The sequence below is a fragment of the Eptesicus fuscus genome, chromosome 12 (assembly GCF_027574615.1).
Source record: "Eptesicus fuscus isolate TK198812 chromosome 12, DD_ASM_mEF_20220401, whole genome shotgun sequence".
Lineage (NCBI taxonomy): Eukaryota > Metazoa > Chordata > Mammalia > Chiroptera > Vespertilionidae > Eptesicus > Eptesicus fuscus.
In genome coordinates, this window is record NC_072484.1 from 20797126 (window position 1) to 20813111 (window position 15986).

A 15986-nucleotide genomic window follows, 5' to 3' on the forward strand; every position below is an offset into this window, starting at 1 on the left:
GGCATATGTAATACTTTCAACAATAAAGATTTTTAAACAATATTTTAAAAAGAGGAATCAATGAATAAGTCTTTTAACCTGAGCAACTAGAAGAATTGATTTGGCATGCCCACCATATCTAATCAGTCATCAAGTTTTGTGGATTCTACTAGGTCTCTCTAATACACCCCTTCCTTCATATCTTGCAGCCTCCATACAGGTGGCAGGTCTTTAACTCTCCTGTCTGCACTGCCTTTAACACAGCCCTCTAACTGGTCTATTTCTTATCATTTCCTTCTTCAATCCTTCTTGCATACCATCCTAAAATTAATCTTCCTTAAACATCACTACATCACACCCTATAGTATTCTACCTCTGTGCCTTTCCTCCATCTATGCCTTTACTTCCAATGCCTATGAACACTAGTTCAGTTTCTTTTAATTCCCAGATCAGATTCTGTACCCTTTTAGAGGTCTCTGACCACATGAACCTTACTGATTTTTTCTTTCCCTTAACTCCTGATGCAGTTTAATAACTGTACCATTTCTGTGGCATTTACTACTATCAACAACAGTGGAGCCTCACACATATCTCTACCTGTGTCCTGACCCAAGTGTATGTTTTTTTTCTACTGTAAGTAGATTTTATATAAAAATCCTACTTTAATCTGTATCCATCGGTGGCTTTTATATAGGGATTAAACCAATAAATAAATGTCTTTATGGTTGAATTAGAAAATGCAAAATAAAATGGTATAAACATTAATAAAGGATACTTATCACACTAAAATTAATATTTTTCCTAGGTAAAATATTAGCTTAATCACATTCTTTAAATGAATGTCAATCAGATTTTATTGTGAATTATTAAAAACATTTGCACAAAGTAGAAATAAAGAGCAACATATCTTATATACATTTAAAAAGCTATCATTAGGAACACTGTATAAAATAGATTCAAAGTAAAAAAAAAAAACAATTTTAAGGAAAAATACTTAAGAGGGGACACAACACAACCATTAGTTCAACCACTTTAAAAAATTAGCAATTCTGATATAATCCAAATATAACTGATTAAGAAATTCTTTCCTTAAAACCAGCCAACTTTATTCCTCAAAGTAAATTAAATAATAAATATACCTTATTCAAATTTTGTGCTATGTAACCTCTTCCACAACCGACATCCAAAGCAAGGGGAAAATCTCTAAAAAACAGACACAGAAGTTATGTTTTGTCTGTAATAATATAGTCCATTAAATAATTATTAAGATCTAATTTTGCTTATAATTCACTAAGAACTAATTTGTAAGTGAGTGTAACTTTCAAAAAGTTTTATCATCTCTCTTTTCTGCCTTGCAAGCTATAAGTACCAGAAAACATACCAGACAGAGAAAGTCTATCTGGTCCAGCCATTCATAGGATCTCACAGTCAACCGGCTTTCCATATGGTTGCTCCATGACATGGATTCAAAGAATAGATTTAGTGAGTGTATTTTAATTTGATAATATATGCAGATAAAGAGTAAAAAGAAGTTAATGTAGATTAACATGAGCCCAGCTGGTGTTGCTCAGTGGTTAAACATCGACCTATGAACCAGGACAGGAAGTCACAGTTCGATTCCCAAGTCATGGGCTCGATCCCCAGTATGGGCTGCACAGCAGGCAGCCGATCAATGATTCTCTCTTATCATTAACTAGAGGCCTGGTGCACGAAATTCGTGCACTCAGTGGGGGATCCGTCACCTGGCCTGTGCCCTCTCACAGTTCGGGAGCCCTCAGGGGATGTCCGACTGTCAGGGCACGGGCCTAAGCCAGCAGTCAAACATCCTTAGCGCTGCCGTGGAGGCTGGAGAGGCTTCCACCACCGCCACTGTGCTCACCAGCCATGAGCCTGGCTTCTGGCTGAGCGGTACTCCCCCTGTGGCAGTGGTTCTCAACCTTTTTAATGTCGCAACCCTTTAATACAGTTCCTCATGTTGTGGTGACCCCCCAACCATAAAATTATTTTCGTTGCTACTTCATAACTGAAATTTTGCTACTGTTATGAATGGTAATGTAAATATCTGTGTTTTCCGATGGTCTTAGGTGACCCTGCTAGTGGTTTTCAACCTGTGGGTTGCGACCATCGGAAAACACAGATATTTACATTACGATTAATTAACAGTAGCAAAATTACAGTTATGAAGTAGCAACGAAAATAATTTTATGGTTGGGGGTAACCACAACATGAGGAACTGTATTAAAAGGTCGCAGCATTAAAAAGGTTGAGAACCACTGCCCTGTGGGAATGCACTGACCACCAGAGGGCAATTCCTGCATTGAGTGTCTGCTTCCTGGTGGTCAGTGAGCATCATAGTGACCGGTCATTCTGCTGTCGGGCTGAAACTGGCTCTCTAACATCCCCCAAGGGGTCCTGGATTGCAAGAGGGTGAAGGCCAGGCCAAGGGACCCCACCAGTGCACAATCAAGGCCAGGGAGGGACACAGAAGTTTGGCCAGCTGGGGAGGGGCCACGGGAGGGCTCCAGGGCATGTCCAGCCTGTCTCACTTAGTCCCAATTGGTCAGACCCCAGCAGCAAGCTAACCTAGTGGTCGGAGCGTCTGCCCCCTTGTGTCAGTGCATGTCATAGTGACTGGTCAACTGGTCGACTGTCTGCCCCCTGGTGGTCATTGCATGTCATAGAGAGCGGTTGAGCAGCCTTAGCATATCATTAGCATATTACGTTTTGATTGGTTGAACGGCCGACCAGTCGACCTGACACTTAGCATATTAGGCTTTTATTATATAGGATGTTTCTATCTCTCTCTCCCTTTCCCTTTCTCTCTGAAATCAATAAAAATATATATATATTTTTAAAAAACAACAAAAATATTCCACATACCTATTAGGAACATACTAATTATTTCTACTTCTCATGACTTAGATATCACCATATGAAATACCATGAAATATCATATGTTAAACTAAAAACAAAAACACCAACTAAATAATAGCTCACTTTTATTGCAGTCTTACCAGGTTCAGAAGTATGCTAAGTGTTCAGAGTTCAGTTAACCCAGTGGTCAGCAAACTCATTAGTCAACAGAGCCAAATATCAACAGTACAACGATTGACATTTCTTTTGAGAGCCAAATTTTTTAAAATTAAACTTCTTCTAACGCCACTTCTTCAAAATAGACTCGCCCAGGCCATGGTATTTTGTGGAAGAGCCACACTCAAGGGGCCAAAGAGCCGCATGTGGCTCGTAAGCCACGGTTTGCCGACCACTGAGTTAACCCAAGGTCATCCAACTAAAAAGCAGCAGTCAAAACTTGAATTCAGTCAGTTTGAAACCTTAACCAGAACCATTATCCCCTGCACTATGCTGTCTTCTCTAAATATACCATGTCATACTAAATCAGGACACATCTAATTGTAGGACATAGGCTTATGAAAAATTTGTGACAAGAAAACTTAAAATTTTACTCATTAATAACATTTTTCCTATTGGAACCAAAAGAGTCCCTTTTCAAGTTCTGTTGAAACATATGTCAAAAATATAGAACACCAGTACACAACTGGACAATCACTGGTGAAAGAGAACCCTATCTTGATTAGGAACACAGGTAGTGTGGCACTGAGAAGTACACAGGCTTTGAAACCAGAAAGACATGAGTTAGAATTCTGGGCCTGCAATTTACTGTCTCTGTGACTAGAAACAAGTGATTTGATCTTGCTGTATCTCAGTTTACCCAAACATAAAATGGAAAAGTTATTATCTCCCTCAGAGTTGGTTTACAACTTTTAGTAAACAGTGCATGTGAAGTATTTAGGCCAGTACAATGCTCAGCAGAAATTATGAGTTATGATTAAAACAGTATTAAGTGAGCCTCAAATAATGCAAATAAGAGCTTTACTAGTAATAATCTGTGGGGTTCATGGACACAGACAATAGTGGGGTGAAGGCCTGGGGAGAGGAAGAGAGTGGAGAGGACAGAGGTCAATGGGGTGGGGGAGGGGTGAAAAGATATCTGTAATACTTTCAACAATAAAGATAAATTTTAAAAAATAATAATCAGTGGGTTAGTTTTTAAAAATCATCATCAATTTATTATTGCTGACAATATAAATTACTCTTTCTAATACCAGAACATTAGTATAAGGATATTTAGATTGGTATTTTAAACTAGTGTCCTGGTGCACAGATTTGTACACATTGAAAGGAAATTAATTAGAAGAAATATTTTAATATCGTTATTCGCATCTTGCTAATGAAAAGAAAATAGGATTCTACTGAGTCTCCTATCTACCTACTCCAGGACTTCTGTGAGGATCAAGATGAGGCATGGGAAACTGCTTCACAAACATTTGGTTAAACTGTAAAATGTTTGCACCTGGCTATAAAGCAAGTCGGGTTCCTGGGCTAAAGAAACTCCAAGGAGGCTAGTCACTAGGGAGAGGAAGTTGGGTGTTGCTATGTGATGTCATTACCTGGCACCCATAGCCACTGTTTCCAGGCTGGGCTGAGCTGTGGGCCGCATTTTGCACCATGGGGTCTTGGCAGCATTGACTGTGATTTGGTGGGGTGTCGCTCCAGGGTGGTGGCGGAGCCTGTGTCCCACCTGGGGAAAGCTGAGTGTTGATTTGTCGGCGCCAGGTCTGCAGTGCTGTTTATTTTTAAACTAGAGGCCCAGTGCACAAAGTTCATGCATGGGTAGGGTCCCTAGCAGCTGCTGGCTGGGGCCTCTCTTCCCCAGCTGCCAGCTGCCAGCCAGGGCCTTCCTTTGTTCCGCGCCACCCCCTGGTGGTCAGCACACGTCTAACTGCCAGTCAGCCAGCTCCCGCCCATGGGGACAATTTGCATATTAGCCTTTTATTATATAGGATGGCCAGTGCATGTCATGGCAGCTCCTGCATTGAGTGTCTGCCCCCTGGTGGTCAGTGCACATCATAGCTACTGGTCAAACGGACACCTAGCCTTTTATATACATAGACTAGAGGCCCGGTGCATGAAAATTCATGCACTGGAGGGGGGGGGTCCCTCAGCCTGGCCTGCTCCCCTCTCACAGTCCGGGAGCCCTCAGGGGCAGGAGGCAACTTGGCGATCAGGGGAAGGCGATGCCCCATCACACCTCTGCTGCTGCCACTGCCAGCAGTGCAAGCCTCGGCCGGCCCTGGTTACCTGAGCCTCGGCCAGCCACCATCGGAGGATTGCTTGCGCCTCGAGTGTCGGCTGGGCAGCCACCATCCAAGGCTTGCCTGCGCCTCAGGCTGGCCCTGGGCGGTTGGGGGGCTGAAGGGACTGGGTGCTGCCATCTTTGGGGGGGGCAGTCAATTAGAATATTCCCTCCTTATTGGCTGTGGGCACCACCATCTTTGAGGGCAGGGCAGTCAATTAGCATATTCTCTCCTTATTGGCTATGGGCACTGACATCTTTGCGATGGTGTGAGGGTCAATTAGCATATTCCCTCTTTATTAGATAGGATAATTTAATTCCAAAGAGTTACTATTAGTTTAAGACATGCTTTTAGCCATAATCATAGTTCTTTCCACAAACTGTGCTTCATTCAATAGTATGACTTAAAAAAATTATTAAATTCACAGATTTGGAAAATTTGTTTAATTTATTAAATCACAAATGACCTAAAGTTCAGGCAAATAAGATGACAACAGTATAGAGAATTAGATAGTTTTTAGATCTTTAAAATAATGGAACTAATGAAACAGATGAAATATGGGGCAATTATTTGTAACAATGAAGCTTTTTTTAAAAATATATATTTTATTGATATTTTACAGAGAGGACGGGAGAGGGAGAGAGAGTTAGAAACATCGATGAGAGAGAAACATCAATCAGCTGCCTCCTGCACACCCCCTACTGGGGATGTGCCCGCAACCAAGGTACATGTCCTTGACCGGAATCGAACCTGGGACCCTTGAGTCTGCAGGCCGATGCTCTATCCACTGAGCCAAACCGGTTAGGGCTGAAGCTTGTTTTTAACCTCATGAAATTAAATCATCCCAACACTATTAAGTAGCAAGGATATAGCTAAAATATAATAGAAAGAGTTTGTGATTTTACACAATTCCCTTTTTTATAGACAAATGTAATAAATTCATCCTATATTGGTCTAATTTAATGTTTTTTAAACAAACAAAAAAGCACAAAAAGTGATGTACTAACATCAGAGTAATTCTACGCAAAGCTGTGGTTTAACTGTGGTTCCCACCATCCTATATAATAAAATCCTAATATGCTAAGTGTCTGGCCATCCGTTCAACCAATCAAAGTGTAACATGCTAATGATATGCTAAGGCCGCTGAACCGCTCACTATGATGTGCACTGACCACCAGGGGCAGTCGACTGGTCAACCAGTAGCTATGATGTGCACTGACCACCAGGGGGCAGACACTTTGACTGGTAGGTTAGCTTGCTGCTGGGGTCCAGCTGATCAGGACTGAGCGAGATAGGCCAGACACGCCCTGGAGCCCTCCTGCGGTCCCTCCCCGGCTGGCCAACCTCCTGTGTCCCTCCCCGGCCCCCACTGTGTACCGGTGGGGTCCCTTGGCCTGGCCTGTGCCCTCTCACAATCTGGGACTCCTCAGGGGATGTCGGAGAGATGATTTCAGCCTGATCCCACAGGCCAGGCCAAGGGACCCCACTGGTGTACAAATTCATAAACCGGGCCTCTAGTGTAGTTATAAATTCAAATCTGTAAAGTTTTTACTATGTGTAATATAGAGCAATATCCATTGAGATTTTAATAATTACTTAAAGAAAATGTTCTTTTCTCAAATCTGCCTCTATATAATTATCATAGGACAGTTATTGCCATTAAGAATACTTAAGATAAAATGGCCAAAGTCTCTTCTATCCTGATTGGGAAACAAATCTAGGTAGACTCTCCTTTGCTTAGATGATAAAGGATTCTGTTGCTATTTTTAGTTAAACTTTTAAAGCTAGGTTTAGTAAATATTAAAAATTCAGATGCAGTCAATTCTTTTAAAATATATATATATATATTTTATTGATTTCAGAGAGAGGAAGTGAGAGAGATAGAAACATCTATACTAATAAAAGGGTAATATGCTAATTAGACCAGGTTGACCAGGTATCTTCCAGACGTCCAACTTCCTTCCGGACAAAGCCACAGTGGCAGGGCCGAGGCAGAGGCTGTTAGGGGCGATCAGGCCAGCAGGGGAGCAAGCAGTTAGGGGTGAGATCAGGCCAGTGTGGGGGAGCAAGCAGTTAGGGGCGAGATCAGGCCAGCGTGGGGAAGCAAGCAGTTAGGGGACAATCAGGCCAGCAGGGGAGAGCAGTTCGGGGAGATCAGGCAGGCAGGCAGGCGAGTGGTTAAGAGCCAGCAGTCCCAGATTGCGAGAGGAATGTCCGACTGCCATAGGGATCAGGCTTAAACCAGCAGTCAGACATCCCCTGAGGGGTCCCAGATTGGAGAGGGTGCAGGCTGGGCTGAGGGACATGCCCCTGTCCCCCGCCCCCCCTGCACTGGGCCTCTAGTCAATGATAAGAATCATTGATCAGCTGCCCCCTGCACCGCCCCCTACTGGAGATGGAGCCCGCAACCCAGGCATGTGCCCTGATTGGGAATCGAACCATGATCTCCTAGTTCATAGGTCGAGGCTCAACCACTGAGCTACACCAGCTGGCTACAGTCAATTCTTTATCTCCATTTTTGGAGCTATTTTTCCATTACTGGCTTTCGGCTAAATCAAGTGGATCAGTCATTCAGGCTCAGAGGGAAGCTAAACCTTTTGCTTCCCATTCATTCTTTCTTTAAGCAACAATGAAGAACACTTGCTCTTCCACACATGAAAAAGAAGAGACTTAGAGAGGGATTAAAATCACTAATCCTAGTAATAAATTTGTCCAGATTCTGTCATTCCAGATATCAAACCCTCATCATTTAATCTCTCAAGTCTCCAGTCAAAGTTGATTGTATTTTGTTATTCATCATCACCTACCTGGCTATGTCATATACACGGTCCGCAATCCGACTTCCAACCTGAAGGATTGAAGAGACAATGATGTATACAAGTTAAGATGAGTAGGTTTAACAGAGAAGTAACACTCTTTTTCTAGTATTTAACAATCCATAGGTTATTTATATTTCAACATGTTTGTAAGTACCTTATCCTCATTTCAATGTGACCATAGCAACTTTCTTTTCAAATTCTAAATAGGAACATAAGAAATAAAAATATCCCAGGAAACAAATTGAGGCAAATTACTTCAGAATTCAAGTTAAAGAAAATCAAGACTAAACATATTCTACATATTCTATATTCTGTGTGTGTGTGTATGTGTGCCATATAAATGTATACAGCCTTTATATTTCATATGCTATAAGAGCGCAAGAATGAAAATCAACAGGAACATAATAGAAACATTAATTACCCACTGATATTAGCATATTGTATATAAAAGTGAAAAAGTATTTAATTAGCTGGGGTGTATTCAGATCAATATGTAAACTTAATCACTCAATTAAAAACTCTATCATTTGATGACTACTAACAAATTCTGTAGAACTCCTAAATGAGTAAACAACTTCCCTGTGCAATATTTGCCAATTAGCAAAAGTCAGCCAATTCTGAAGAAACTGCAATTCCCACTCCTTCCCCAACCCCACCCTAATTTAAAAGAGGTCATAAAAAAGGTGCCTCCTTTTGCTGGGCTAGCTCCATCTGGCAGGAATGAATGCAGCAGCCTAGTATTCCCCACATTCTACTCATTCCCTCATAAACACCCCAGAGTTTCTAGTAGGACCTGAAAGTTTAGAACTTATGTGTATCTGTTTGGGGGGTAGGAGTGGAGAAGGGAGGAGGTACAGCAGAAGTCTTTTGCCAGAGTCCACTTTGGACATTATGCTCAATATGAATACCTTGTATTTATTATAAAAAGAATTATCATATACTTTGTTTCATTTATTCTAGTCCTGTACATTGGCCAGGCCTCAGTCTAATTGTAATCCAGGAGCTTTTCATGGAGAAGACTGGCTAGGAATGTCGATCTTCTAAGTACATGTCATCATGAACTCTGACAAGATAATCAATTATCAGATCAGGCCAGGGCTTGCACAGAGCTCTGACCAAAGTAGGAGCTCTGTGTTTGTTACTTGACTTCTATTTTGCTCGACCCCTAAAGAAACAACTACATAGGCTTCAGCTTTGTACTGTCTATTCAGAGAGTAGAAAACCCTCAGTCTCTAGTCTACCTGGGCTGAGAAGAGGAGGTCTCTCAAACCAGCACAGAAAAACGAGAGATCTTAATGTATTTTAATTTGATCTTCCCAAAACAAAAGTCAGATCCTACCACTCCACTGCTAAAATCCAACTGCCTCACATTCCTCTACAGCAGTGTTGGCCAATAGAAAAACAGTAAGAGCCACAGGTGTAGTTTAAATTTTCCTAGTAGCCACTTTACATGAAAAGAAACAGGAGAAATTGACTTATATTTATTTAACCCAATATATCAAAAATATAATTTCAACATAGAATCAATATAAAAAGTCATTAGTGAAATATTTTACATCGTTTTCCATAAGTCACTGAAATCCAGTGCATTTTTATGGACTAGCCATATTTGAAGTGCTCAGTAGCCACATGTGGCCAGAGATTACCATATTAAATGGGGAGCTGAGACAGAGAAGAAAACCCAAAGTGCTTACCCCTTTTGGCTCTTATAACCTGCCCTCCTCTCCCACACTCTCACTAGAGGCCTCAACAAGGTCCTTTCAGCGGCAGGGGCTCTGCATTTGTCTTTCCCTTTGCCTGCAAGGCCTTCCTCCTCAGATCTCAGGGAGGATTATTACTATTATTTAAGAGTTTTAGTTTTCTTTTTTTTAAAAAATATTTTTATTGATTTCAGAGAAGAAGCGGGGGGGGGGGGGGGTAGAGAGATAGAAACATCAATGATGAGAATCATTGATTGGCTGCCTCCTGCACGCCCCCTACTGGGGACCGGACCGAGCCCGCAATCCGGGCATGTGCCCTTGACCGAAATGGAACCTGGGACCCTTCTGTCCGCAAGCCAACGCTCTATCCATTGAGCCAAACCAGCTAGGCTCAGGGTGCTTCATCAGATCGTCTGCCTTGTCGATGGCCTTCCCTGACCATCGCAGTCACTATACCACTTCACTTTATTATCTCACCTTACTTCTTGGCTGACATCAATGTTTTGTTCACTGTCTGTCTCCTCTCGCACAAGAATGAAATCTACTGAGGGCAGCGGTCTACTTTGCCCTGGACATATCTATAATTCAAGCAATATGAATGAATGAATGAATGAATGAATGAATGTGCACCTTACAAATATCTGATGAATGAATGAATGTGCACCTTACAAATATCTGAGCCCAGCCCTTCCGCGATTAGAATAGAGCCCCGGAAAGGCAGGGCGCTCGCTGCTCAAGGTCACGCGGCGAGACGCGGTCAGCCGGGACCCGGCCAGAGCTCCGGACCTAAGCCAAGGCTCGGCGCTGCCCACCCCTGCCCCGCCCCGCAGACTCACCTCCTCCTTCAGGTACTCAAACTTCATAGGCTCGGGCTGCCGGGCCGCCCAGTTCTTCTGTTTCCTCTTCAAATCCCGATCGAAGATATTTAGGGCTCTAGGCGAGGCACTGCTCGGGGCAGAGACGCCAGAGGCGACCTTTCGGACACCAAGGTTATTCCCCGGGACCCCCGCCACCGAAGGTCGCCGCCACCGGAGCCAGAACCGGGTCAGCGGCAGCATCTCCCTGAATGGTGCCATTTGCTGGCGCGCCTGCCGCGCGCGCATGCGCCGCCGCAGCTTCGGCGACTCCTCCAGAGCGCTTCGCGAGGGAAAACGGAGGTAGTTTGGCCCAGGTCGCCTGCCATTACGGCGGAGCGTCACGCAGAGGATTGTGGGTGCGGTCCCACGTGAGGCTCAGAGAAGGCTCCTAGGAGGTGAGTCGGGTAGGGTTTTACCTGGACGGTGGAGGGGACAGGACTAGTCTGTGGCAGGAATCGTGAGGGATGCTCCCTTCTTCCTTGCTTTCCAGCCTCATTTTTCAGACTTCCTTGGTCCTTCTCAGGTCCTGTTGAGGGACCTCAGTCCAGTAGCAGCATCCTGAGGTTTGGGAGCTGGGAAGGAGACCCTGGTTCCGGGCCACCCTGGTGTTCCCCGCGTTAGAGGGAGGGTATCAGGGGAGGGTGGACCACAGAGATGAGGGTCCGTCGGAGGTGAGGTCAGGCCGCCTTCTCCTCTCTGAATATCGGAGGTTTGCCCAATGCTTTCCTTCTAAGCGTGTATATGCATTACCTCTGGTAGTTGGATGAGATGGTACCTACGTCGTAAGGCTGTTCAAAGGGATAAATGCTTTAATACATCTAAAATACGTAGAATACTACCTGGCACGCTGTTATTAATACTACTTTTAAGTGTGCACGAGGGTTATTGAAACCTATGACTTTTCTTGGCCTATAAATGTTGTTTAAAATTTTTAGGGTAAAAAATACAGCTTTATCATCAAGCTTTGCTTTTTTGGAACAAAGCACCATATCCTGTTTGGTTAGTTACTTTTTGCTCTTAATAACCAATGACTTTTGAGTCTTTACAAAACTTCAAATCTAGACATACTAAACCATTAGTGACTATTTTTAAGAAACAGTGCTAATTACAAACACACGTATTCTAATATGTTAGGGGGCGGAGCGGAATCAGCCCATTTGGGCCTTGGTCACTTCTAGAATAAGAAGTCATAGAAAGACATGATATTTATTAACTAGAGTGAGACTGTCTAGTTCTTGAAGGATGGTCGGATCTAAACAGGGAGCTTTGTGAGCTAAACCTGACTTGATTTTGGTCTGTTTTGTTATGAGACTAGCCTTGTAGAACTAAAGGCTGTTTGACATAACATGAGGTAAGGACTGACAGAGTAAGTGGGACCAGAATGTGAAGAAAAAATGAGACCAGTTGAAGCTTGGGAATCTTAATTACATTAGCTTTTAACTTGTAATGCATACCGTTATACAAACAGAAATATAGAAATTCTAAGTGAGTACAGTTAGTTGGTAAGCATTTGCCCTAAATTTATTTTTTTAAGTACTCTGTAATTGAAAGAGGATATTCTGATAGTTTTTGGTTTTCTGCATGTGACTCAGAATAAGTTTCTAAATGAAATTAGACTTTTTACTTTTATTTGCATTTAACTTAGATTATATTGTGATTTAATTTTTTTTCCCTGAAACATCTCATTTAATTATATTACTAAACCTTCATTATTGTAACATTTGTTTTATTTTTCAGTGTTTGGTTTCTTCAAGCATTTGTCCAGTCAGACATTTAAAAATGTCATCCAAACAAGAGATAATGAGTGACCAGCGGTTTAAGCGGGTTACAAAGGACCCAAGATTTTGGGAAATGCCAGAAAAGGATCGAAAAGTCAAAATTGATAAGAGATTTCGAGCAATGTTTCATGACAAAAAGTTCAAGTTGAATTATGCTGTGGATAAAAGAGGACGCCCCATCACCCACAGCACTACAGAGGACTTGAAACGTTTTTACGATCTTTCAGATTCTGATTCAGATCTCTCAGATGAAGATAACAAAGCATTAAACCAAAAGAAAATAAAGAAGAAAAAACCCCAGAAAAATGAAATTGAATCAGATCTAGTTGAGAAAAAGAAAGAAACCAAGAAAATTAACCAAAAGGATTCTGGAAATAAAAATGATTTGGATAACTCTGACAAAATTCAGAAAATGAAAAACTCATGCAAATATCAGAAGGTAGATTCAAAACTAAGTCCCAAGAAAGATAGTGAAGAATTTATACCAAAAAGTACAAAAGGGGAAAAAAGTAATGTTCAACATAATACAGACTTGTGTCCCAAAGGAAGACTAAGGACGGTAGACTCGGGCACTTCTGGAATTGTGAAATCTCCCAAGATCAAGTATTCTGAAACAAGAAGAGAAATGCAGTCAGGTTTGTTGGAATAAATTAAGGATTCTTTGGTATTACATTATTTATATTTATTCTAATCTTTTTTAAATGTAAGCATATTCAATAAGTATATTTACAGTATAATGGGGTTTATCAAGTGCTTATTTAAAAGTATAAAGGTACGAAAGAAAGAAAAACATCTAATCATTATTAATATTTGATTTAGTACTATAATGGCTAGAAGAGATATAAAAAATTGAGTCCTGAGGTTAAACAATAAATTGGATTTGTGGTGAGCGCTAGTTAGAGCTGTATTCTCTAATCAGATAAAGTGTTATTATGTTCTCATCAAATGATAAGAGTTGTGCCTGAAGAAGATAATGGAGTTGGGTACTCATTCATTTCTTCATTCAACTACTGTAAGTGATTAGTATTTAGCAGATAGACCATGAGTAAGACATGGTTCCCCTCTCAGGGATACTGTTAGCTTATATAATGTCTGTGAAAATTAGAAAAAGGTATGCCCTTCTGAACACACAGAACTCACAGTTTGGTGAGGGACAACATATTTAAGTGAAGCAACAGATTCTGTTAACATGAGTAGACATAGCTTTTCTGCACAGTGCGTTGCTTAGTGTGTGGAGTTTGCCTTGATTTCAGCCTATCTTGCCCTTTTGCAGATCCTCTATTGCAAAAGACAGCTCTCTAAACTATGCTGGAGCCCTGGTCGAAAGCAGCACTTTCCAGTCACCCCAATAAATTTAATAAACATTTTTTTTAAAGTAGCACTGTCTAATAGAAATATCTAGTTTTGAATGTCCTAGTGAACATGTTAAAAAGTAAAAAACAGATGAAATTAATTATGTTAATATATTTAACCCAGTATATAAAACATCATTTCAATGTGTAATCAATATAAAAAATTGAGCCAGGCTGGTATAGTTCAGTGGTTGAGTGTCAACCTGGAACCAAAAGGTCATGGTTCGATTCCTGGGCAGGGCACATGCGCACGTTGCGAGTTCGATTCCCAATAGGGGCATACAGGAGGCAGCCGATTGATGTATCTATCTCATTGATATTTCTGTCTCCTTCTCCCTTACCTCTGAAATCAATATATATATATTTTTAAATGGTAACATTAATCATATTTTTAAATGGTAACATTAATCGATTAATAAGTAAGTTATGGTACATCCAAGTGTGATTATGATATATGCAGTTTTAAAAATAGGCTACAAAATAGCATAAATGGTATGATTAGCTACTTAAAAATAAATTAGTGGATATATCATAGAAAACAAATTTAGGGAGTTATGTACCAAAATAACCATCCAATTATCTCTGAATGAAAAATTACTAGTCATCTTTTCTTTCTTTAACTATATTTCCTTAATTTTTTTGAAATGAGCAATTTTATAATTAGGTGGAAAATGATAAAACTTTTTTTTAAAGAACTGGGTAAGTAGTAGTGTTTACAATCGCAATAGAGCAGTACCATTTAAGAATAGAGGCAATCCCACATTATCTAGCATAAAGCTTTGTAGGTGGTGGGCTCTGAGCAAAAATTGAATACTCCAAATATATCTGATATTGTCAAAAATATTAAAATACCATATCTCTTTAAATCTCCCATTTATCATTCCAAAAGTGTGATATGTAGTATTACTGTCATGTGAAAAGATGTCATATGTGAGATATGCAAAACTTTTTTTATGTTAATAGTTACATATTTACTTCAGCATCTTAGGAAAAAATGTAACCACCACATTTCAGGGATTTTATTTAGAACAAAGCTAATATTTAAAATTTAATTTTTAAATATTCAATTTAATGAAAAATATTGGTGATATGCAAAAACCATGAAAATGGTATGAAATGTCTAATGCTTGATAAATATTGCAATAGTTGTTAGTCATAGGCCCCCCACATGTTATTTTTGAGTATGTTGATTAAAAGAGAATTCTGATGCTTATCTTACAGTAAAATTCTTTCACCATTATGATGGTGTCTTTCTAATCCTATATACAGAGCTTATAATACTGCCTTCTTTTTATTCTTTCATATCTACTGCCTAATTATTTTTTATTACTCCCACTCTTTTTTGGTACTAAAATAAAAGCCTATTTCCTACTTTTCCTCTTTAAAAAATCCTTTCCACTTAGTTTCAGATCAAATGGCAACTTTGTGAAGCCTTCCTTATTATAAATACCTCTCTGCAGGCAAATTTAGATGTGTCTCTCTCTGTGGTGCTTTAGAATATAGCTTCATAAATCACCAAACAATTACTTTTTGTTTATGAACTCATCAAAAGCATTGGATCACCTTACAAATCATCTCTCTTTTCCCTTTCCCTAGCTCAATGCTTTATACATAGTAAATACTTAATAAGTATTTGATCAATGAATGACTATTATAAGACTGCTAGTGGCCCGCTGCACAAATAAAGATTCATGCAAGAACGGGCCTTAGTTCCTCTGGCTTCAGGCACCGCCTTTGCTCTGGCGGAGCCGCCTTTCTGCCTTCCCACGCTGCCCAGAGGCTCCGAGCGGCTGGGGTGGTGTGGAACGCCTGCATTGTCGCCATGGCGACGACACAAGTGTCCCGCCCCGTCCCTGGTCGCTCAGCACCTGTGTATGCAAATTAACCCGCCATATTTGTTGGGTTAATTTGCATACTCCTGATTGGCTGGTGGGCATCGCATAGGTATGGTCAATTAGCATGTTACTCTTTTATTAGGTAGATAGGACCACCCTGGCCTGGTAGCTCAGTTGGTTGGAGTGTCATCCCGTACACCAAAAGGTTGCAGGTTCAATTCCTGGTCAGGTCACATACCTAGGTTGTAGGTTCAATCCCTGGGGTATGGGAGGCAACCAATCAACATTTCTTTCTCATATTGATGACTCTCTCTCTCTCTAAAATTAAATATATATATATATACACAGGCAGTACTTGGGTTACGTCAGAAATCCGTTCCTACGGCGCGACGTAACACGATTTTCACCGTAAGTCAGAACCCACCTACATAAGCACCTACATCACTCACATGGAGCACATACATAGCACTAATGAAGTGAAACAGTAAAAATAATTTAAAAGGAAGATAA

The 15986-nt window shown here is 40.8% G+C and overlaps 2 protein-coding genes across 8 annotated transcripts in view; one reads left to right on the forward strand and one right to left on the reverse strand.

Annotated features, from left to right (window-relative positions):
* The window catches only part of NDUFAF5 (NADH:ubiquinone oxidoreductase complex assembly factor 5), a 38398-nt gene extending 27606 nt beyond the window's left edge, over positions 1-10792 (reverse strand). For all 6 annotated transcript variants that reach the window (XR_008557622.1, XR_003617357.2, XR_008557621.1 and 3 more), the window contains exons 1-3: positions 10491-10792; positions 7943-7983; positions 1119-1182 (exon numbers count right to left, since the gene is read on the reverse strand). Coding sequence is in view for 3 of the 6 variants with exons in the window: in XM_054723809.1 (XP_054579784.1) it covers positions 1119-1182; positions 7943-7983; positions 10491-10757 (372 nt within the window). In the remaining 3 variants the exon portion in view is untranslated. The remainder of the gene's footprint in view (positions 1-1118; positions 1183-7942; positions 7984-10490) is intronic.
* The window catches only part of ESF1 (ESF1 nucleolar pre-rRNA processing protein homolog), a 68761-nt gene continuing 63494 nt past the window's right edge, over positions 10720-15986 (forward strand). The window contains exons 1-2 of one of the 2 annotated variants that reach the window (XM_054723808.1): positions 10720-10906; positions 12249-12924. In XM_054723808.1, the coding sequence (XP_054579783.1) occupies positions 12291-12924 (634 nt within the window). In that variant the 5' untranslated portion in view covers positions 10720-10906; positions 12249-12290. Of the gene's footprint in view, positions 10907-11441; positions 11511-12248; positions 12925-15986 lie in introns of those variants that run through there. The other variant, XM_028144810.2, reaches the window with a different exon arrangement.